This window comes from Ostrea edulis, chromosome 9 (genome assembly GCF_947568905.1).
Source record: "Ostrea edulis chromosome 9, xbOstEdul1.1, whole genome shotgun sequence".
Lineage (NCBI taxonomy): Eukaryota > Metazoa > Mollusca > Bivalvia > Ostreida > Ostreidae > Ostrea > Ostrea edulis.
The window spans coordinates 62,956,063-62,980,809 of NC_079172.1; the positions used below are offsets into that span (position 1 = coordinate 62,956,063).

Here is a 24,747-nt window from a genome sequence, read left to right on the forward strand (position 1 = left end):
AATTGAAAATTAGGGATCACCGAAGCGTATGAATACGTTCCGCCAAATGTTTACTTTCACTTTCGACCCAACTGACGTGGACGAGGTTCTGAATTTTGCAAAATGTAAACACATGATTCTTTAAAGACATCGGTTCAGAATGAGAGAGACACTAAAAAAAGGAGGAAAAATTTTGGTGTATTTACAATGTTGTAAGTAATGGAAATATAATTCTTTAAATCAGCATGTTTATATGTTTCAAATAGAAGACTATGATTTTTTTTATTTTTGGTGGTATGAAAAAAATTGAAGTTTAGGGTGATTTGTATGGAACCGATTATGCAGAAATCACCCGTATGCTTTCATTGTTTTTATACCCCCATGATACAGACAACCCAGATATTTATTCCTTTTATCATTTTTTTCTTTAAAAAATTAAAAATTTGATCACGTCAAATTGAAAGGTTGACCATTGATGCTTTTATTAAGAATTATAATACATTGAAATGTACAGCTATCACCAAAAAAAGCCATTAGTAGATGTAAATATAAATCTTTTAAACCATCCTTGATTGTAGATTTCGTGACCATAGCCACCATATTGGGCACTGGAATACTAGGTATTATTCTCTTTGTAAATCAGCACTTCGTTTTTTGTAGTTTGTCTATCATGTCTATATTTTATATACTTTTGTGAATGTCACTTTCTTCCTTGTTTAACTCAGGTCTTCCTGTGACATTGAGTGAATCGGGAATCTACCCTTTCTTGGTGTCTTTCCTTATCGGTGCCGTAATGCAGGTAATGAAGTCATATTACATTAAACATATGATTTAACTATATCTCTCTTGTGTAACATGAAGGGAGAAAATTCAACAGACCAGACCAGGGTTTGAACCTGGGACCCCTGAATCTCCAGTCAGGTGCTCTACCGAGTTATCTTGCCACTGGTGATCAAACCCACCTGACTACCACATTCCTCCCTTCTTAAATGTCTTCACACTTCAAGTTATCAATGCAGGATCTTTATACCATGGCAAGCATTTTCACCTGTCACTTCCAGGGGCTGATCTACGGCACCAAATGTAACAGAGAGGGGGAAATGCAATAGAACAAACCAGGATTGAAGCCTTGCTCTGTCAGGTACTCTACCAGGGGCTGAGCTATCTGGCCACTGGCAATTGAACCTGTTTGAGTCTTTGCAAAAGGTCAGACAAGTTCATTTGCTGGTGGCCAGATAGCTCAGTTGGTAGAGCACCTGACTGGAGTTTGGGGGGGGGGGGGGGTCGAATTCCAGTCTGGTCCATTGCATTTTCTCCTTTCCTGCTATATTTGTTTCCATTGACCAGCCCCTGGAACTGACAGATAGATATTTCTGTTGGGGGGGGGGGGGGGGGGGGGGTACAGATCCTGGGTTGATGTCTTCTAGGTGTGAAGACATTAAAGTAGAGAGAAATGTGGTGGTCAGGCAGGTTCGATCGCAGGTGGCTAGATAGTTCAGTTAGTAGAGCACCTGACTAGAGATTCAGGGGACCCGGGTTCAAATGCTAGTCTGGTCAGTTGCATTTTCTCCATTCCTGTTATACTTGTATTAAAAATGGCTTAAAATTCTTTGAGGTCAAATTTTACCTGAAGAATGAAATGGATCAAATCTAGAGCAGAAAGTATTTCAACATAAGTTAGCTTAGCTATTCACGTACTAGTAATGTATAACCAAGTCAGGTATTTAGTTTACATGCAAACCATATATCATTGAAAAAAATGAAATAACATGTAGCTTCTAATCCAGTCAAATTTTGTAAATTACAACTTAAAATGTTTAATTTGATTTAGAAGTAGAAGACATTTTCTTACATATTTTGATCATAGCAAACTGCCGTTTATGATAAGCTATAACGCTATATGTTCAAGTTACTGGGTTTATAGAAGGGAATTTTGAAATTGTGATTTATATACTTACTCCTATGACTAATATGTCTCTCATACAAATGTGGTAGACATAAAAACTGCACAAAAGCTTAATCGAAAAACTGAATCTTTGAAGTCCTCAGACAAACTATCAGAGCAAACAACCCAATCAGTGTTTACAAGAATTATAGCATAGAGTGATGGAAATCAATCTTACTCTATCATTTTCAGTTTTTACCACTTTGGAATGGAAATTTTAAAAACTTGTCATTCAGAACTGGATGATTTAACATTGTTAAGTTTTTACAGTTTAAGTGACTGAATTAGCCCTGGTATTATATTATGTGCTGTATAATCACGTAATTTTTTCCCAGTTACTTATGCTGCACACATGTTTATTGGAAGTTTTTTTTTAAAGGTTCTAACAGTTTACTTTTTTACGGAGCTCCTCCAGTTGGCACATGCAACTCAACTTCAGTCTCAAAAGGTAAAAACAAAATTATTCTAAAAGGTGATTATTAATTTCATTGTCAGGTTACATTTTACAAATTTTATTAAAGCACAAAATCAAACTTTTATTTGATAGTTTTGACTATCCAAAATGTTAGATTTGTTCATAATGTTGATTTAAAGATTTATGCTCGTTTCCGAATATTACCGAGGTCATTCCGGAAAACACCGAGCTCTCGAGCTCAATTGTACATCAGATACCTTAATTGACTTTAATAGTTTAAGATTTCATGATTTAAAAACTAACTCTAACATGTTGACTAACAGTCACACATTAGAAGGAGTCTGGTAAATACTTCTGAGCATGTGTCTGTAGATAGAATATTAGTTTCTATAGATAGAGTATTAGTTTCTGTAGACAGAGTGTAAGAGTATTAGTTTCTGTAGACAGAGTGTAAGAGTATTAGTTTCTGTAGATAGAGTATTAGTTTCTGTAGATAGAGTATTAGTTTCTGTAGACAGAGTGTAAGAGTATTAATTTCTGTAGACAGAGTGTAAGAGTATTAGTTTCTGTAGATAGAGTATAAGAGTATTAGTTTCTGTAGACAGAGTGTAAGAGTATTAGTTTCTGTAGATAGAGTATTAGTTTCTGTAGATAGAGTATTAGTTTCTGTAGACAGAGTGTAAGAGTATTAGTTTCTGTAGATAGAGTATAAGAGTATTAGTTTCTGTAGATAGAGTATTAGTTTCTGTAGACAGAGTGTAAGAGTATTAGTGTCTGTAGACAGAGTATAAGAGTATTAGTTTCTGTAGACAGTGTGTAAGAGTATTAGTTTCTGTAGACAGAGTATAAGAGTATTAGTTTCTGTAGATAGAGTGTAAGAGTATTAGTATCTAGATAGAGTGTAAGAGTATTAGTTTCTGTAGACAGAGTGTAAGAGTATTAGTTTCTGTAGATAGAGTGTAAGAGTATTAGTTTCTGTTGATTGAGTATAAGAGTATTAGTTTCTGTAGACAGAGTGTAAGAGTATTAGTTTCTGTAGATAGAGTGTAAGAGTATTAGTTTCTGTAGACAGAGTGTAAGAGTATTAGTTTCTGTAGATTGAGTACTAGTTTCTGTATACAGAGTGTAAGAGTATTAGTGTCTGTAGACAGAGTATAAGAGTATTAGTTTCTGTAGACAGAGTGTAAGAGTATTAGTTTCTGTAGATAGAGTGTAAGAGTATTAGTATCTGTAGATAGAGTATTAGTTTCTGTAGATAGAGTGTAAGAGTATTAGATCATGAGTAGCGATGCCACAGGTCTTTAAAACTTGATTTTGTTTACTACCTACTCCACACACACAGACTTCATGTTTATAATGATCATAATTATTATAACCGTTAGTTCCTACAGTTAACTCCCTTTGTCATTGAATTCATTAAACTGTGAGGTACTCTCATCTGTTTTATAATTCAGAATGCTGGACTTTGGAGTATGTATATGTAAATCATGAGAATAATTTTAGAGACTTGGAAAGTTAATTTTTACAAAGATTATATTTCTTTTATATTTTTTCTTAATTAGGAGGAGTTAGTTCCCCTGAATGATCTGTTGGCGGATGAAACATGTGATGAATTGGAAGAGGAGGATGAAAACAGTGGTGAGGATTGTTACCATGGTAACATATATAACAGGTGTGGGTTGTAACCTTTGTAAGTTATTGTCAATGTGTTCATACAGAATTCCATTGTTTTCAGATTCACGAGGAAAGAGAGTAAGAAAAATGTTGTTTTTCTTTTTTTCTTTTTTTTTAGTTTTGTTTGACAATACTAGCAATTATGAAAAGTGATCTAGCTTAAAATTCATAGCAGCTAGTACATTTACATGACTGTGAATATTACCTTATCACTGATAGTCCAGAAGACACACAGATTCGAATTTTTAAACAGTGTCCTCTAACGGGAGATTGTAACCACACAGATTTTCATTAGATGGCAATTAAAGTAGTAATATTAATGATCCGTTCCTAGCAAAAAAGACCCTTATCTTACCCAACAATGTTTTTCAAAAAAACGTCATATTTTACCTCTCCTAAACATATACTTGTATAATGTGAGACTGCAGTTCAATCAGAATAAGAAGAGGTGTTATAATGAATGTGCAGGTCCTATGGACACTGATCCACAAAAAAACTAGGAAAATTAAAATAAATAACTTTTGTCCGCTATTTTCAATATTGTGTGATAAAGCCAGGCCTGGATTTCTCGAAATAAACTCAAGTCGAAACTTGGACTGAAGTCGGAAGACTTTATTGACTGCTGAAATAAAATAAAACTCGAACTTAAGTTTGAGAATTTTTCGAAAAATCCAGACCTAAGCTGCAGTGCACACGTCCCACACTTCTCAAGTTATTTGTCTCTCGTTTCACTTTACTGTTCTTGGGTAACTTATATTGATCCGAATCATTATTTAAAATAATTTCTAAGTAACTATTCTTTCTAAATACTCTTTCTTATATCTTTGGCAACTAAGATTTGAATTCAGGCAAGTCAAAATTTGCCAGGGTTCAAAGGGCATGTGAATTTAAAAGTTAAAATGTATCCCTGGTGTACAAATTGAACTCTTGATTAAATGATATTGTTTATATTGAACTCTTAACTGAATGATGTTGTTTATATTGAACTCTTGACTGAATGATATTGTTTATATTGAACTCTTGACTAAATGATATTGTTTATATTGAACTCTTGACTGAATGATATTGTTTATATTGAACTCTTGACTGAATGATATTGTTTATATTGAACTCTTGACAGAATGATGTTGTAAATATTGAACTCTTGACTGAATGATGTTGTAAATATTGAACTCTTGACTGAATGATATTGTAAATATTGAACTCTTGACTGAATGATATTGTTTATATTGAACTCTTGATAGATCTTTAACCAAGAGAAAATAAACAACTACAAACAAATTGTTAGATCATTAACCATGAGAAAATAAACTACCACAAACAAATTGTCAGATCATTAACCATGAGAAAATAAACTACCACAAACAAATTGATAGATCTTAATTTATGAAATAAAAATCATGATCATGAAACATAAAAATTTTACTCAATTAAAATAAATGACTTCACATTGCACACACATAACATTTGTTGTATTTTTTGTAGGATCTGTGTTGGCTGGTCATGTGATCTTAGCCAAACAAGACCACGCCCAGCCCCCCAATCTGCACCTCCTGGGAGAGCTCTTCCTTGGCTGTGGACTCTTGCAGGCCTTTGATATTACTCTCGTCCTACAGTTGTATGTGGGTTTTTTCTACTTATCTCCTTGTAATTTTTATTGTACACTTCCATATGAAACCTATACTGCTTTCAGCACCTCTTGATCGTAGTGCATCATTTGTCATTAACTTTGAATTTTTAACATTTCCGGCTTCCTAGAAACTTCTGGACCGTTTGTCATGAGTATCTTTAGGGGAAGACAAGTTGGTCTGACTAGCATATTATTGAAGGGGGGGGGGGGGTAAGGGAACAGATCTTGTAATGTGATGTTATGCCCACTGCCTCCTTTGGGGCAAAAACTTAAAAGCTAAAAAATCATTACTCCAGAATAAGACAGGGTATCTAGTTATAATGAGCCGGGGGCGTCGACCAAATCTGGGAAATTAATGGCTGCAGGGCCGGAGATTCAGGCCCCAGAGTGTCTAGACTAAATAGTTGTAAATGTGTAGTTTATCGTAAAGGTCTTTATTCTAGAACCTTGGCATACAAGCTGGGTGTATTGTAAACCAACTTGTATTTGGGACTACTTTAATTTGTTATTTACCAGTGATGAAATATTTAACGGCGACTAATTTTCGTGACTGAGATGATCTGAAACAAATACAAGAGACATTAATAGAGTGCGTGGTTCACAGTGAGACAGGTTCACGATAATTAGGTTCTCGATATTCTAGTGAAAATTTCTCGCTCACAAAAACAGTTCGTTTATATTATGTAGCCGTAGCTTGAGGGACACTTGATACAAATAAAAAGTGATTGCAGTGGTTGATATATATTTTTTGGTTTTGTTTGGTTGTAATACAAATATAGAATTCCTAAAAAGATAAAAAGACTTGTGAATTTTCTATGATGTTCAGAAGCTGATTCAGAAATACATTAAGCCTCCCTATATAACTCTATGCACAATTTGTGCTGACTGTTTTGGACTTCATTGAGAAATCATGGGAATAAATTACATTCCATATGGTAAATTGTATTCATTTTGCTTATAAAAACATACACTTGTAAATTTAATTTTCGTCATTTTGGAAAAAAAAATAACATGTAGCAAGTGTCATTAATAGATATTGTATTTTACAAACTAAATTTAGAGATTATATTTTACTGTAAATGTGTAACATTTGGCTGTGTAACAGGAGATTCAGTTGAGTCGACAATATGAACTGTTATTTAATGTGTATATCTATATATATTAACCAGATTTTTTTCTTTGCAGTGTAGCACTGTTGATCAGCTATTCGCTGGCAGGAAGTGAAGCATACGCTCAAGTTCTTGGAATTAAGTAAGTTCAATACGTGTAATTCAATATATATTTAAAATGTGTAATACTACAATATATTCATACATGTAATAAAATATATTCATACGTGTAATTAAATAAATTTATTACGTGTAATGCCACTGTACAATATATTCATACTTGTAATAAAATATATAACATGAGTTTATTCAAACTTTTTGTCTAAATTAGATATTGTGTGTTTCCCCTTTTTTCAATTTTCTAAGTGCCCGGGGCACTCAAGAGAATGCATGAATACAGTAATGATTTATTTGATTCAAGTTTATTTAATTCCTGATCCCAGGAGTCATGAAATGGCTATAAAAGGTATTAAGGTAGCTCATTACACCAAGACTTACACTCTTATGACACTTCGTCACAAGAAGGCGATTTGAATGTTATATGAAATTATTTGTATTGATCCATTTGTTTGTCTATCATAGTAGCTCAGTGGATAAAGTATCGGATTACTGACCCACAGATTGCGAGCTCAAATCCGCCACAGAGTCTTTTGTTCATACTTATTGAAATAAATGTTTGAAAATCATGGGTTTTTTTTCTATCTCCAAAATTGCATATTTTCTGCCTTTCTTACATATGCACTTATTTACATACCATCATATCTGAATCATAATTAATTTTGTGCTGATTTGATAAACTCTATGAAGGTGTAGTGAGCAACTTTAATGTTTGGAATGTATTGTCTTTTTCTTGATTGTCTTCTTAAGAACCACAGAAACATGATTTTTTTTTGTCAAATCAATATGCAAGTACATCACAAACTGTAAATTCAGTTTGTTCACATGACATGAAGGGCCAGGGGGTCACCATGGAGGCTTTAAATTTTACATCTCATGATGGGGAAAATTACAGCTATTCAGGTGAATGATGCGACTCATACCATTAAACATCCCAGAATTCCTTGCATAAAGACCAGCTTCCCTATTTCAAGTTTAAATGTAAAAAGTTGAAGGTTGCTGATGGGAAATCTCAAGATATAGCAAAGAGGGGATGATCCACTTTGTGAACCCTTTCTTTAGATTGCATCCTGTTCTTTGGTTGGTTGTATATTGTTCAATGTTCCACTCGAGATTTTTTTACTCATATGGAGACGTCATTGTTGCCGGTAAAGGGCTGCAAAATTTTGGCCTATGCTCGGCACTTATGGCCTTCGAGCAGGGAGGGATCTTTATTGTGCCACACCTGCTGTGACATGGGGTTTGGTTTTTGCTGTCTCATCAGAAGAACTGCCCCATTTAGTCGCCTATTAGCAAGGGGTACTGAGAACCTATTCTAACCCTGATCTTCACGGGACTCCTTATCTTTGGGATAGCTACTTTTATTCATTATTCATGTTATATTTGCTTTTGATGAGGGTTTACTGTGATTTCAATAACAGTTACCTGTATGTACTTTTAGTACTTTGATTATCATAGTTACCTGTATGTGATTTCGGTCTGTGTGATTTTTTATTACTGTTACCTGTGTGTACTTTCAGTACTTTGATTATTACAGTTACCTGTATGTGATTCCGGTCTTTGTGTGGGTCCTGTCCTTTCTCATTGTTTTCGCGCTCCAGCTGGTCCAGCCCGTCGTTTCCATCCTCACGTTCTTCAAAGGTTCACTTCTCCTGGGAACAGTAAGTCAGAGAAGTTCAGTAATATGTGTATGTAACATCAAAAGTTCACTTCTCCTAGGGACAGTAAGTCAGAGAAGTTTATATGTGTTGTAACATCAAAGGTTCACTTCTCTGGGAACAGTAAGTCATGGAAGTTTATACGTGTAACATCAAAAGGCACGTTTGATTGAGCAACTCAAGTAACGTGTGAATTGCAGGAGTTGTAAATAAAATGTGTGTTTCATAGCTCTAGTGTTAAACACGGGTTTGAAACGTTTACTTCTGACTTTAGCGGAAGCATCGAGTGTTCAACATGGCAGAGAATGAAGAGAAATATTGAGTTTGACACGTAAAATCAATATTTTTGAGATAATGCAAAATTACCATGTAAAATGATACAAAGTTTAATTAACTGATTTTTTGTTTTTAATAATTGATATGAATACTTCTACGCATTGTTAGATGTACATGTATGTTTTGATTTCAATATATTGTAGATAAAATCAATTTTTGGGGTGATTGAATTATATATGCATGGTCTACATTTGGTTTAATTTAGACGATATATGCGTGTACATGCATATTCATGTAATAGGAATGAAATACTGCTTGGTATCAAAATGAACTACCAGATATAAATAAATTGTCATTGATACAATTTTCATATCAAATGCCATTTTTCAAAACAATGCTAAAGCAACAGTTGTTGTTTTATTCACATTCAAGGAGTCTAGCTTCTGTGCATGCACAGGCATTACTCTAAGAGTTACCCGAGTCTTCCCAATCAAACGTGTCCAAAGATTTCCTGTCAGAACATCACTCAGCCTTATCTATCAAGTCGACTTGAAGAAAAAGGCCAAATGGTGTTCTGATAGTGCAAGTTTTCTGTCTCTAACTGTGTTAACAAATGACTTCAGACACAAATCTTGCAAACTGCCAAAGGAAATAAAAGAATTTTGTGTTGAAAGAGTTAAATTCATTTAAAGTTTCTTATTTTCTTTGGGTTTATCGTGCATGCTCTAAATTGAACTTTTGTTGAAGGTAGCAGTGACATTTTACGTTGGAGCAGAAATACATCGAGACATTCATAACGACTTTTCAGCGTTCGGCGGACCGTTTCTGATGGGAACTGTTGCATTGGGTAGGTAATAGAGCATGAAGCTTTGTGATTTTTGTATGTCACTGTAAATATCCATCCCCCCCAACCCCCAATAGTTGATTGTTTGTTTGCTCAAAGTAAATGGAGATCATTGTTGTATTTAAAGGAAACACAGACAAAAAAATGTAAAGCGATTGATTGATGTATTTTTGGTTGTTGTTCTAATTCGTTAACTTTGCAAACACTTTGAAAAACATATTTTGAATGTTTGAGAAAATCATGCAGCTGAAAAGTTTTTTTTTAATGATTTTCTATATCTGTATAATTCTCTGTCACAGTGTTTTCATGTAGTTTATAAACTGATTTTGTGTATTTGTAAACATTTATAACAAGCTTTTTCGTTTACCTGTAGGTGGCGTTGCGAACACTATGCCGCTAATGTACAGCAAGATCAGTCCTGTAAAGGACCAGATTCAGAACTTCCGACTCTCCGTAAACTTAGGCCTGATCACGTGTACAGTTCTAAATATACTATGGTAAGTACTGACTATCTCAATTAAAGGTATATAGGCCTGATCACGTGTACAGTTCTAAATATACTATGGTAAGTACTGACCATCTCAGTTAAAGTCTTAGAAGTTATCAGGAAACGAAAAATTGTCTAATGGGGACAACAGCATAAATGATCAGAACAAGCCTTGACTAACAGCATCCTATTTCAATTACAGTAAAACACGCTTATAGCAAAGTGATGGAGATGAACAATTTTGATTTGTTATAATTTAAATTTGTTGTATTCAACAAGTTCATGATATGTTAAAACTTTAGGGATTGAAAATCACTTCACTGTACAAGCATGAATTCATTTAAGTGTGTTTACTATAACCATGTTTTACTGTAAGTGTGAATTCATTATAAGCATGTTCGCTGTAACTGTGTTTACTGCAAGCATGAATTCATTATAAATGTGTTCACTGTTACCGTGTTTTACTGAAAGCATGTTCCCTGTAACCGTGTTTTACTGTAAGTATGAATTCATTGTAAATGTGTTTCACTGTAACCATGTTTTACTGTAAGTGTGAATTCATTACACATGTGTTTGCTGTAACCCTGTTTTCCTGTAAGTGTGAATTCATGATAAGTGTGTTTACTGTAACCATGTTTTACTCTAAGCATGAATTCATTATAAATGTGTTTCACTGTAACCATGTTTTACTGTAAGTGTGAATTCATTACACATGTGTTTGCTGTAACCCTGTTTTACTGTAAGTGTGAATTCATGATAAGTGTGTTTACTGTAACCGTGTTTTACTGTAAGCATGAATTCATTATAAGTGTGTTCACTGTAACCATGTTTTACTATAAGCATGAATTCATTATAAGTGTGTTCGCTGTAACCCTGTTTTACTACATGTAAGCATGAATTCATTATAAGTGTGTTCACTGTAACCATGTTTCACTGTAAACATGAATTCATTATAAGTGTGTTTACTGTAACCATGTTTCACTGTAAGCATGAATTCATTATAAGTGTGTTCACTGTAACCATGTTTCACTGTAAGCATGAATTCATTATAAGTGTGTTCGCTGTAACCATGTTTCACTGTACTACAATGATAAGAGTTACCCTACTGGGTTGCAGTGCAGGAGAAAACTCTGTAGTAATATTCTCCCAAACATCAAGAACAAAGGAATATTCAAGTGTGCGTATGAAACAAGGTGCTAGGAATTCAAGTTCCTCTGAGCTATTAACCCCCAGGGTGAACAGTATTTGTCCAATTTGAAAGTCTTCCTGGCAGGAATGAAATAAAACTTTTATAGGCTACATATTGATTGTAGTTTATTAAGAGACAATTTCTAGGCTCCTTGAGGGGTGTAAAGTACAGGTGTTCAGTAATGGTCTTGGTTGAATACAGGGGCACAATTAGGGTAGTACAGGTGTTCAGTAATGGTCTTGGTTGAATACAGGGGCACAATTAGGGTTCCCAAAGCTTATTAGTCGTATTTATGTCAGAACTTGGTGACTCTGGTGAGCATCATGGCTCGTGGGCCTCTTGTTTTGTAAATGCTCCACTCTGCAATGCTGCTGTGCTATGGACTATTGTTGTACAATCTTTTTGATGTTGTATTTTATCAGGTGCTGGACATCTTTCCGCGGTGTTGTGTACGATCATTGTCAAGTGATATTGTATTTTATCAGGTGCTGGGCGGTGCTGGACATCGTTCCACAGCTATCCTCGTTTCCATGTCCCACTGATAAACACTCCACTGACTCGGAGGGAACACTGTGTTACAGGAACATTTCATTACAAAGGTAACAGTATTTTATGCCAAGCTCCCAAAAGTTTTACCATTTTGAAATCTGACTGAAGTGTTGTTGTTTTTTTCGTACAATGTCTGTGCTCTAATTATGAAATTAAGTTTCTCGGATTTTTATGGGAATATTTCACTTTTGTTTTCAGATCCGCAAGTGAAGGAGAAATCTCCACCATTCCACTAACTAAGGTATGCTTCTTTACGTCAACATTTAGGATACCTGTATTGATTTATGTACGACAAGTAAGGGTCAACTGTCTGTTGAACCTTGTAGACATGGAGAAAGTGCTAACAGTGAATTACGATTGTTTGTCATTCTGATTTTTATTAAGTGTTTATTTCTGTACTGAATTAACACTGTATAAATCAGTACAGCTGGAACCAAATCTCCTAGCAGCATATGACCATCACGTTAGACTGCTCAATAAATGAGTAAAAAAAAACTTTGCTTTTGATGACAATGGAATTCTTGCCATGCTGCTCTAAGATTTGGTTCCGCCGGTCATGAGTTCAGCTCTCACAGGTAGGGGCAAAAGTGAGTATCCATGTAAAAGTGCTTTATATTAAAATATTTCTTCGCTTAGGGCAATTATTTTTATTTAAGGGTTCATTGCAATCTTTGTGCTTTATACAAAATATTTCAAATGCAATGTGTATCTTGTATGATTGTCTTAAATTTCGATAAAGAACTGTTAGTATCCTATTTCCATTCTCAATGACCGTGTAGCATGTGGACTTTTTTTAATTTGCCTAAATGGTCAAGCAGTCTAGTGTGTTGGTCACACGATACTAGGAAATTTGTAACTGCAGAACTGTAGCTCTCTGAAAAAATATTTTGACATCTCTGTTATGTCAAAATATTTTTTCAGAGAGCTACAGTTCTGCAGCAAGGAGATTTGGTTCTGCAGGGCATCAGTTCAACCCCATGCAAGCAAGGGAGGAAATGGGTATCCATATAATTGTGAACTGTATACATGCAATCATACATACATTATGCACTGCGAGAAGATGGCACCTAAAATTATGCTTGGTATTGATTATCTTCTTAGCTCACCTGAGCTGAAAGCTCAAGTGACCTTTTCTGATCACCCATTGTGCGTTGTCTGTCCATCTGTCCATAAACTTTTCATTCTTTCGACTTCTTCTCCAGAACCACTCGGCCAATTTCAACCAAACTTGGTGTATATCATCCCTAGGTGAAGGGGATTCTAGCTTGTTCAAATGAAGGACCATGCCCCCATCAAAGGGGACATAATCACAAAAATGGGAATATTTAGGGAAAATCTTTAAAAGTCTTCTTCTCAAGAACCACTGAGCCATAAAAGTGGAGATTTACCTGAAAGCTTCCTGGTATAAAGTAGATTCAAGTTTGTTCAAATCGTGGTTCCTTGGAGTAGGATAGGGCCACAATAAGGGATATATTTTTTACATAGAAATATTTAGGGAAAGTCTTTAAAAATCTTCTTAAGAACCGCTTGGCCAGAAAAGTTGACATTTACATGAAAGCTTCCTGACATAGTGCAGATTGACGTTTGTTCAAATCATGACCCCAGGGGGTAGGTTGGGACCATAATAGGAATCAAAGTTTTATACATGTGAACATGTAGGGAAAATCTTTAAATATGGACTCAGGTTAGTGATGTAGCCCATGGGCCTCCCTTTTTCCCCATCTCTGTAGATTATAAAGGAGAAATACCTAACCTATTCTTGTTTTTTTTATCCCTGTAGATTATAAAGGAGAAATACCCAACTTATTCTTGTTTTATCTATCCTTGTAGATTATAAAGGAGAAATACCCAACTTATTCTTATTTTATTTTATCCCTGTAGATTATAAAGGAGAAATACCCAACTTATTCTTGTTTTTTCTATCCTTGTAGATTATAAAGGAGAAATACCCAACCTATTCTTGGGTTGCCTTTCTTGTGGAACTCTTCATCATGGTCAGCATCACTGTCTCGTTTCTCACGGTGGGAGCAGTTCTTCATCATACACGTAAGTAGTCTATCAAGGGACCATATCTTACGTAAAGGGGCCATGCATAATGTATGGTCCCTTGGGGTAAAATGCTGATAATGTATGGTCCCTCGAGGTAAAACACTGATAAAGTATGGTCCCTTGAGGTAAAAAACCCACTGATAATGTATGGTCCCTCAAAGTAAAACAAAGATAATATCCCTTGAGGTAAAACAATGATAATGTATGGTCCCTCAAAGTAAAACACTGATAATGTATGGTCCCTCAAGGTAAAACACTGATAATGTATGATCCCTCGAGGTAAAACAATGATAATGTATGGTCCCTAGAGGTAAAACAATGATATTGTATGGTACCTCAAGGTAAGACACTGATAATGTTGGTCCCTCTGGGTAAAACACTGATAATGTATGCTCCCTCAAGGTAAAACACTGATACTGTATGGTCCCTCAAGGTAAAACAATGATACACTACAGTATCTTCATTTTAATTTGAGGGATCATATATGGTAATTAGGGTTGAGTCACTCAGGTGACCAATTGCAATTTGTCTGCGTCTGTCGTCTGTTAACAATTGAACATTTTAACTTCTTTTTGATAAGTATTGTACCATTCCAATTCTTTTAAAATTTGGTATGCAGTATCTTTGGGACAAGAGGGACATAAATTGTAAAATTTAGGACTCCTGCACCCCTTTGGCCTTATGGGTAGGGCAAAACCTGTCAAGATTGACTAATTTTCAGAAATCTTCTCCACAACCAGGAGACATTAATGTTTTATCTTGTTTTATGCTGTTGCTGAATGTTAGAATTAGATATTCAGAACAGGGATTTTTTCTTCTAAATTTCATCTTGTTCATTATAGTGACTAGTGATACTTTTAACTAAATGAATACTCAGCTGGCCGATAAGACCTGTGGGACTCTTGTTATAGCCCCTGTGACTAGTGATACTTATAACTAAATGAATACTCAGCTGGCCAATAAGGCCTGTGTCTTGTTTACAGTAGTTGAAACATTACATACACTGTGTAATCTGAACACTGATTGATGAATTTTCTTCTTTTTTTGTATTCTTCAGTGTTGGGTTGGTTACAGTCTGCTTGGAAGAAAGATAAACTGGCAGAATACCGGAATCAGAATAAAGTCTCGTGTTTCAATACTAAGTGGTGAGTACTGTGATGTATTGTCAGAATAAAGTCTCGTGTTTCAATACTAAGTGGTGAGTACTGTCGTATTGTCAGAATAATGTCGCAGGTTTCAATACTAAGTGGTGAGTACTATATATTGTATTGTTTGTATTAAGTAGGGAGATGACGAAAATATGACAAAAACAAAAGCACCAAATTTTACATTCAACTTTCATATGAATCATTATTGCATATCAAAAATAAAAACCCACAAAAAAAGGTGTCAATATTACAAACAATTTAAAAAAAAATACTACTATTTCCAATGCCAAACTTATTCAGAATAGACAAGGCCTATTACCATGTTAGTAAACACTAAATTTTTAGGGAGCAATTTCTAATTAACCTACTCTGGCTGAGGATTCCTACTAATAGTTTTCTATTGTTCTGTATTTACAGTTTCTGCAGCTCAGTTGTCTCCCTTGTGGTGTTCTCCATTGTGTTTGGTGTGTCGATGTTAGATCCTCAGGTAAACATCAAAATGATTGCTCACTCAATGCATGTATTTATGCCCCCTTCATAGAAGAGGGGCATATTACTTTGCACCTGTCTGTCAGTCTGTCTGTTGGTAGGTCAATCGGTCGGTAGACCACAGGTCCGCTCAATATCTTGTGAGCCAATCACTTGATTGTAGTGATATTTCAGATGTGGGTTGGTTATGAGTAGAAGAGGACCCCTATTGATTTTCAGGTCAAAAGGTCAAGGGTCAATCTACTCTGAACATTGGAAGACACTGTCTGCTCAATATCCTGAGAATCCTTTGCTTGACAGACTATCAAACTTGGTACACTGGTACATGCTTGAGGAGTAGATGATCCCTGTTGATTTTAAGTTCTCAAGGTCAAAGGCCAAGTGTCAATCTACTCTGGACATAAAAAGATATTGCCTGCTAAATATTTTGAATTATTTTGGCACTACTATGAATTAAATGATGCACTTTTACAAACATTTAATGTTCTATATCTCTGATTGTAGTCATTCTGCTATGTGAGATTGTTCTGTCTTGCACTGCTGTGACATCATAGATGGTGATGTCATACAAATTTTCTATGATTTACATTACGATGAAGTGAAATATTTTGTATTGTTTTCTCTAAATTTCAATTTTATATAGCTTTCTGGTGGACAACCTTGGGTTTTGTAGTTTACACTCAACGTGTAAATCATTTTCAGATATGCTCTTTCTGACTGTCTGATTAGTTTTTGCATTTGAGTTGATTGAAATGGATTTTGATGATTTTAAATGTACTAAACTATAATTAAAATGTGAGAAAAATAATCCGTCATTATTTACTGGAAGACGATGAGGAAATTCCATCCGGAGGACAAAGCAAAGCCTCATCCTACACTGCAAATCTTGTCCCCACAGTGGAATTTCCCAACCTCATGCTCTACTAATGAAGGAGTCTAATAATCCTACTCTCTGTGAGGCTCCTTCATTTTACAGAATAATTTACTTCTATGTGTAACGTAAATCATGGAAAATAATGTGACGTCATAATCAATGATGTCGTAGCAGTGCAAGATGGAAAAATCTCACATGGGTCAAGTCAATCTTACACAGGTGATAATGCACAATATAATTTTCTCTTTCTGATTCAGGGTTTTGTTGAAATATTGGAGAAATTTTCATCATTTACCATCAACATAGAAGTGGCTGTTTTCATTTTCTTGATGTGCTTAAATGCCAGGAAAAAAGAACATCTGTATGTATACGCGAGCAATTTGTGTTTTTGGTTTTTTTGTTTGTTTGTTTTTAACAATTTATTGAACATTCAAGAGCAATTTTTTTTTTTTTAAATTCATTTTACAACTCATTGAACATTACAGATCCTATGAAAATTCATGAATTAAACATTTAACCTCCATTTAAATGTTGTGATTTTCTAGGAAACATCGGATCCCTCTACCCATTCCATCCATATTTGGAAAGCTTTTGTACTTGATTCCATTGTACTTTGGATTTGCTGTGATATATGATGTAGGATTGACTATATATATTATAGTAGAAGAACATGTAAGCAGAGAGAACTATCCAAGCTCAAGTTTGACTTCTCCGCTCCCTGTGACATCATCAGTGACTACGGCGGCCATGCTCAATAATGTGTCGACAGTGACGTACGCAGAAACTTCCACAAGCATTGAGGAATACATCACAAATGTGTTCAATAAATCTGGAAGATGAGTTGCTGATATGTTGCCGTGAATGATTCATTTTCTCTAGTCAACGTTTTAGTAACTTATGGATGGAATTTTTACTCAGATTTGTATTTGGTACTGGAGGGATTCGTTTTTAGTTTATTGTACAATAGCTCATTTCTGGGGGTGTAATTTCTGTGGTTTGCTATGTTACGTTTATATCCAGTCTGATGTAACAACAAATTTCATTCAAATTCTCCATGACCTCAAAAAACCAGTGAACAACCAGCGAAAAAACTCCGACAACTCCCTTATCTTGTGAACATGCTGTTTTCTTCTCAAACCATGAACACTTCGTGAAAATTTAAACTTCATGAAATAAAAAGTCATTTGTACAGTTTTATATTAAATTTTACATGTATCAGTAGACAACTTTTAAAAAAAAAATTTGAAACAACTATTCTATTGTTTGAACGAGAAGACCCACAAACCAAAGTTTTTATATGCTGTACATGTATAAACATTATAAAGATGTGCTGACTTAAAAGGTTGTCTGTCACTAGTTTGACAATTTCCACTTCTAGAAAAGAAACATTCCACTTCTAACTTTGAGCCAGGAAAAATGTCCACTCCTTTTATTGGCAGCAGTAGAAATAATTTATTTTGTTATAGAAGTCGTATGTACTTACAGTGCCTTGACAATTCATTTTAGCTTCACTATTTCACATTTTAGCTTCACTATTTCACATTTTAGCTTCACTGTTTCACATTTTAGCTTCACTATTTCACATTTTAGCTTCACTATTTCACATTTTAGCTTCACTATTTCACAATTTAGCTTTACTATTTCACATTTTAGCTTCACTGTTTCACATTTTAGCTTCACTGTTTCACAATTTTAAGGCCCCACTAAAATAGTGGGTGCCCTACAGTAATTACTCTGTCTGTCTTGCAACACTTTCTTTGACATGCGATAACTTAAGTTTCGGAGGAAGATTTTCATATATTTTACACACAATACTTAAATTGGGCAGAGGAAGTTTCCTTTCCAGAGTTATGGGACTTAGATTTTTTTTTTTATATCAATAATAGCATTTTTCTACGGCACTCAGTTATTTGAGATTACAAGAGAAACTTTTCGTAAATCCTATATGTACTACTCCAATTTCACGAGGTAGATCCCTTCACATTTCTGTTTGTATTGTTTCACATTCTAAGTTTGTTATTTCCAACTGATATTTTTTATTTTCTGTAATGTTAATATCTGGTCTTTTTCTCTCTGGGGCTACTTACTTACTTGTTTACATAATCTCTAACCTCACATTTGTTTTGACATAGAACATCATTAAGACACACATTTATCCCCCGCAGTGAAATACACCTTTTCTTCAGTATCACTCCAACAACAGAACTCCTCCTCAATAAAGTTATTGATTGGCAAACACAGCAATTTTTGTTTGGCATGCTTTTTATACGTTGATATAACAATTAACACAACTTCCCCCCCCCCCCCCCCTCAAAAAGTTCTCCCCTATAGATCTTTTATTTGGATACCCTGAACTGATCCTTTGTCTGCATAAAAAAGACAAAATGCATGTAATATTGTATACTTTGAAAACATGAGATGTGTCCTTTAAGACTGATTTGTCAATAGAGTGAATTAATTAATGCAGTCTTCAAGTCGGTTACACACTTTTTAACATTATAGTTCAGTTATTTGTCTTCACTTACATGACTCGGGCTTTAGAAAATATCACCAACAAAATAAACAGTTCAAAATGAAGTGTTAAATCTGTTATGATTTGAGACATGAAATATAGAGTGTTATAAAATTTCGTATTTTTCTTGTTGTTGGTCTATACTACATCTGATGTATAGAACATGAAATTTTGGTTAGACTAATTGGGAATTAAAGTGAATTTCACACAGAGGGTAGATCTAATGAAATTTCAAAATACATGATTATATGCAAAAGATATTTTGATATTTGTTGATTTATTTACAGATATGATTGAAATAAATTAATTCATCATTTAATATAGCAGTCCCTTCTTTTTTTTTTTCCTGATTAAAATACAGATCTCTCAACTCTCAGATAGTGCTATTTGAGAGATCTGTATTTTATGGAAGCCGGTGTTATATAGTGAGACACCCCCCCCCCCCCCCCCCAGAAGACTGGCTATATAGTGAGCAGCCACCCCCACCCCCCAAGAGAACTAGCTAGATAGTGAGACTCCCCCCCCCCCAGAAGATTGGCGATATAGTGAGACACCCCCCCCCCCCCCCCCAGAAGACTGGCTATATAGTGAGACACCCCCCAGAAGACTGGTTATATAGTGAGACTCCCCTAGAAGACTGGCTGTATAGTGAGACTCCCCCCCCCCCCCCCCCCCAAGAAGACTGGCTATATAGTGAGACCCCCCCCCCCCCCCAGAAGACTGGCTATATAGTTAGACTCCCAGAAAAACTAGCTATATAGTGAGACACCCCTCCCCAGGAGACTTGCCATATTGTGAGCACACACACACCCAGAACACTGGCAATATAGTGAGACAGACTGGCTATATTGTGAGGACTTCACCCCCCCCCCCCCCCCATTACACTGGCAATATAGTGAGACACCCCACCCCCCAGAAGACTGGCTATATAGCAAGACACCCCCTTACACCACAAATCGTTGCTCCATCCCAAATTGTCGCCGGCGACGAATTGGGACAAGATTGCACTATCATTACAGGCGACGATTTGGGATGTACTTTTATACACCCCAAATCGTCGCCCGTCCAAAATCGTCGCCTGCTAATATTTTATTGACGTTTTTAGGATAGATTACACAGAAGTTATTTTATTGTACCCCCTCTTATATGGGGGTACATAGGTTTCACTTGATCTGTCTGTCCGCACCCATATCTCTGGTGTTTGTCGACCTATTGGAATGCAATTTTGTATGCAGATTACAAGTGACCCTCTGACATGCCTCCCCAAAAATGAGAATTCTGGAATGAGAGCTTAAAGCGCCGCGAGCTCTGCACAATTTTCAGCAACTCTGCAATGTCTCTGGTGTTCGTGAACCGATATGTGGGTTACATGTGTTCCTGGAAAGTAGAAGAAAGAGGAGGAGAGGAGAAGGAGTTAACAAACAGGGCCAGTTTGTATGTAAATGATGTTTCCAAATAGTTGCAGCAAGGGGGACGACAATTTGAGGGATGAGGTTATGCCCAAATCGTCGCCGGCGACGATTTGGGACGGGCGACTATTTGGGGTGTTACATAAGAAACCTCAAATCGTCGCCCATCCGACGACGATTTGGGGTGTAACCCCCCCCCCCCCACCCAGAAGACTACCTTCCGGAAGTCTGGCTATATAGTGAGACACCCACCCCCCTCTGGAAGTCTGGCTATATAGTGAGACACCCACCCCCCACTGGAAGTCTGGCTATATAGTGAGACACCCCAGCCCCTCTGGAAGTCTGGCTATATAGTGAGACACCCCCCCCCCCCTCCCTTGGAAGTCTGGCTATATAGTGAGACACCCCCCCCCCCCCCCCTTGGAAGTCTGGCTATATAGTGAGACACCCCCCCCCCCCCCCTTGGAAGTCTGGCTATATAGTGAGAGACCCCCCCCCCCCCCCTTGGAAGTCTGGCTATATAGTGAGACACGCACACACCCTCCGTAAGTCTGGCTATAGAGTAAGCCTCCCGAGGAAGTGTTACCATGTAACCAGACTTACAGAGAGGAAATCTCGCTACATCTACATACCCGGTAGCCAGTCTTCCCTCTTTATAGTGACCCCCCATCCCCTTTACTTTAGTATCCGGAATAGCCCTTATACCTATAACTTAAATGTGCTTATTGAACTTTTATGCAGTGTTTTAATTAATTAAGTTTTCCATAACATAATGTCCGGAAATTAGGTACCTATAAAAAGGGCGATTTTATATCAGTCGATATGGCTTCCCGGAAAGAGCATGAGGTGTTAGCAATGAATATATTCCTTATTTTAACTTGACTCCTTTGACATCCGAATTAAGGACGCCCTCAAATTGAAAGGTCACAATATAACCAATCTGTATGAAAAGAATCTATAATTATGGTTCGCAATCGGGAGTGGTTGCAATGTTTCAGCTTGCGGGAGGGGGAGTGGACTCATCCTCGGGGGCAATGACTTACGCTTCCAGTGTGGCAATGGTTAACCCCTTGGGGAGGAGCATGGGATGAAGCACCTGGTGTTATAGAGTAAATCCTCCTCAGTAGATTCCCCCTCCGGAAAGTCTACTTAAGGCCTGTCATTTATTATTACTTTAAGAGAATTTCGGATAATGGAGGATCCAGAGGGGTATTTACGACATATGTTGAAAATTCAAATGTTATTCTCTATTCACCATTTCATTAATCATCTATCACCCTATGAGAGTCCCGTTACATTTACATTAAACTAAATGTTAATGTTTTTAGTGTAAAAGCAAGAAAAACTCCTCCTATTTTCCCCTCTGGGTGTTAGGTTGCAATACAACTTTACACGTTAGGCTCAAACTCTGAAAAAGAATTGATGTGGTGTATTTTTAATTGTTAAAAAACAATGGAAAAAAGAGAAAAACCCGCAAAAGGTCACTCAGGTGACTTACAAAGGTGAAAATATCAAAATAAAACAATGATGGCAACATTTTTTTGTATGAAACAAAGACAAATACTACCGCCACAAAATGTACCTGATTAAATATGTTACTCATTCATTTTGTTTTTCACTTTAGTCTATAACCACTTGGAAGCGAATGAAGGCCTAGCCAAAACATGGACTCTAATATTTCATTTCTATCTGTTTCTTTCAAATAATCGTATGGTCTGGTGTACTAGATTTTCCCGCTGTATCTCCCATTGAATTCCAGTTTACAAACAACAGCCCCATATTCCTGAATCAACGTAACGTGTTCTGGGGTAATTTCCAGGTATGTAAATATAATCAGAAATCAAAAAAAAAAAAAAAAAAAAAATAATTTTCAAAATCTTCAAAAGACATTGGATTGACAATCTCAGTAAATATTTCCAAGATATTACATGTGTATTCATCAATAGCAAATATAACAAAACAAAAGACTCGTATGGAGCTAAATGATTGATTGATTAAATATTGTTTAACGTCTCTCTCGAGAATATTTCACTCGTGGAGACGTCACCATTGCCGGTGAAGGGCTGCAAAATTTAGGCCTATGCTCGGCGCTTACGGCCTTTTAGCAGGGAGGGATCTTTATCGTGCCACACCTGCTGTGACAAGGGGCCTCAGTTTTTTGCGGTCTCATCCGAAAGATCGCGGACCTAAGATCACCGAGTGCTACGTACAACTACTGGTGAGGAAGCCTCGGACCTGCTTATGGAAGGCAGCCATACTCTCATGCCTTTACCAACCTAAGTTTGATTTGCAGCTTCCATTTTTTTTTTTAACTATGTACATGTATTCAGATTTAATGTTTGCTCACCTGAGCATCATTATCAATAATCAGCAATGAATGAAAATTATATTCCTCTGAATCTGAGGGAAAAAAATAAAATAAACTTTGCAAAGTCTGGTACTGTTTGGTCAAATGGTTTTCGATAAAATAGTAACCGCTGAATATAACTTAGTTTGCGATTATCTCCCCTTGAATTGGAGAGAGCAATAATTGAATTAATGCGCGCATTAAATCAAATATTGCTCTCATTAATTCAATTGATGTGCGCATTAATTCAATTGATGAGAGCAATAATTGAATTGATGATATCTTCAAATAATTAAAGATATCTTCAATTATTTGAATTTATGTTAATTTGGCGCTCCATACTGGTGAGCTAAAAACTGAGTCAAGTACGGAGAAGGAAACCAGAATTTTTAAATGCTTCCTGTATGGTCTAAAGGGCTCTAAAATAAATTGACTATTGTTAAAAACAAAAAGATAAGATAGTCCAATGTTGTTTTTCAGCTGGGGTCAGTCGCTCAGAGAATATTAAAGTCTCAGCTTATAATCTGTAAATTACGGCAGTTCTGAATAGTTCATGCACGTACACGAAATGGATCAATATCAAATAATGTTCTTACAGTCTGCTTGCAAATAATTCCAAGTGATACATTAGGAAATGCTATATATCAGATGACTCTAGTAGGAGTTCTCTTGTATGCTGTCCTAGTACGTCTTCATTTAAAGCTATATTTATCTTAAAAAAAAAAAAAAAATGTCTGCTTTTTCCATTAGTTTTGTCAATTCTGGTTTTATCTATAGGTAAGTATCATAAATGGGTTAATGAAATAAATAAAACATTATCTAAAAACCGAGACCCGCGTGTGGCACGATAAAGATAAAGATCCCCCTGATCAAAGGCCACAAGGGCCGAGCATAGGCCTTAATTTTGCGGCCTTTCACCGGCAGTGGTGACGTCTCCATTTGAGTGAATGACATTTTATTGAAATTTGTCTTACAGAACTGAACTTCACAACAACTCTGACCAACAAATCACTGTTAAACTATACTGCTAGGTTGTTTGTCCTTACAAATAAAGATACATTGCTGGATCCAGTAAATGTTCTATCAAGCCACTGTCTTTGCTCCTCACGAAGATATTAGCAGCTCTGAAGGAGAAACTTCATACTAATGTGTCACAATTTGACATAAGGTGTAAATTGAACGTGGATTCTAAAACATTCTAAAGAACTTTTAGTAGATAAATGACAAAACTTTCCTCAAATTAACAACATCAAAATGTATGACTTTTCAACACTTTACTCGATCATTCCTCACGATAAATCAAAGACTAGAATTTTTGACATCATACGCAATTGCTTCTTCAAAAATGGAAAAAGGAAATATTCATACATAGTGATCATTCACTCAAAGAATTACTTTGTTAAACACCACTCCGAATTTAGAGTAAAGTTGATATTAAAAATATATGGCATGCCAAATTCACAAAAATGAGCTAAACATAGTTTCACAGTTGATAAACTAGGTTTATCGACTGTAAACTATAGTTTACGAACTGTAAACTATAGTTAACGATTCGTTAACTATAGTTTTCATCCGTAAAACCATATTTAACGGTTGTAAACTATAGTTTACAAATGCTAATCCAAGTTTATCTGTCTTTAAATAAACGTTAACAATAGATTTTGCTGATAAATACAGATTCACATTTGTAAACTATAATTTACATTCGTTAACTATAGTTCACAATTGTTAATCCTAGTTTCACAAATTGTGATACTATATTTATCAGATAAACTTAAAAATAGTTTAGACTTGTAAACCGTAGTTTACAATCGTGAAACCGTATTTATCAGATAAACTGTGTTTTGCAATCGCTAATGATTGTTTTCATTGTTAATTATAGTTTACGCTTGTGAAACATAGATTATCTGTTAACTATGGTTTACAGATGTGAAATATAGATTAACGTCGTTAACTATAGTTTACGATCCGTAAACTATAGTTTACAGTCGATAAACCTAGTTTATCAACTGTGAAACTATGTTTAGCTCATTTTTGTGAATTTGGC

General features: G+C 35.7%; 1 protein-coding gene across 2 annotated transcripts; it reads left to right on the top strand.

Moving 5' to 3' along the window:
* The first annotated feature begins 42 nt into the window (after positions 1–42).
* Positions 43–19,263, top strand: LOC125658456 (uncharacterized). 2 transcript variants are annotated; one of them, XM_048889719.2, is made up of 17 exons: positions 43–191; positions 558–599; positions 705–778; positions 2,304–2,372; positions 3,902–3,977; positions 5,499–5,631; positions 6,829–6,894; positions 8,407–8,530; positions 9,551–9,650; positions 10,021–10,144; positions 11,809–11,922; positions 12,071–12,113; positions 13,804–13,918; positions 14,979–15,066; positions 15,487–15,556; positions 16,690–16,793; positions 16,978–19,263. In XM_048889719.2, exons 1-17 carry the CDS (start codon positions 140–142, stop codon positions 17,270–17,272), a joined length of 1,689 nt encoding a protein of 562 aa, XP_048745676.2. In that variant the 5' UTR covers positions 43–139; the 3' UTR covers positions 17,273–19,263. The 2 variants fall into 2 exon arrangements, with proteins under 2 accessions (XP_048745676.2, XP_048745678.2); XM_048889721.2 differs by lacking the exons at positions 43–191; positions 558–599; positions 705–778 and having other exon boundaries at positions 2,305–2,372; positions 3,902–4,011.
* Positions 19,264–24,747: the final 5,484 nt, after the last annotated feature.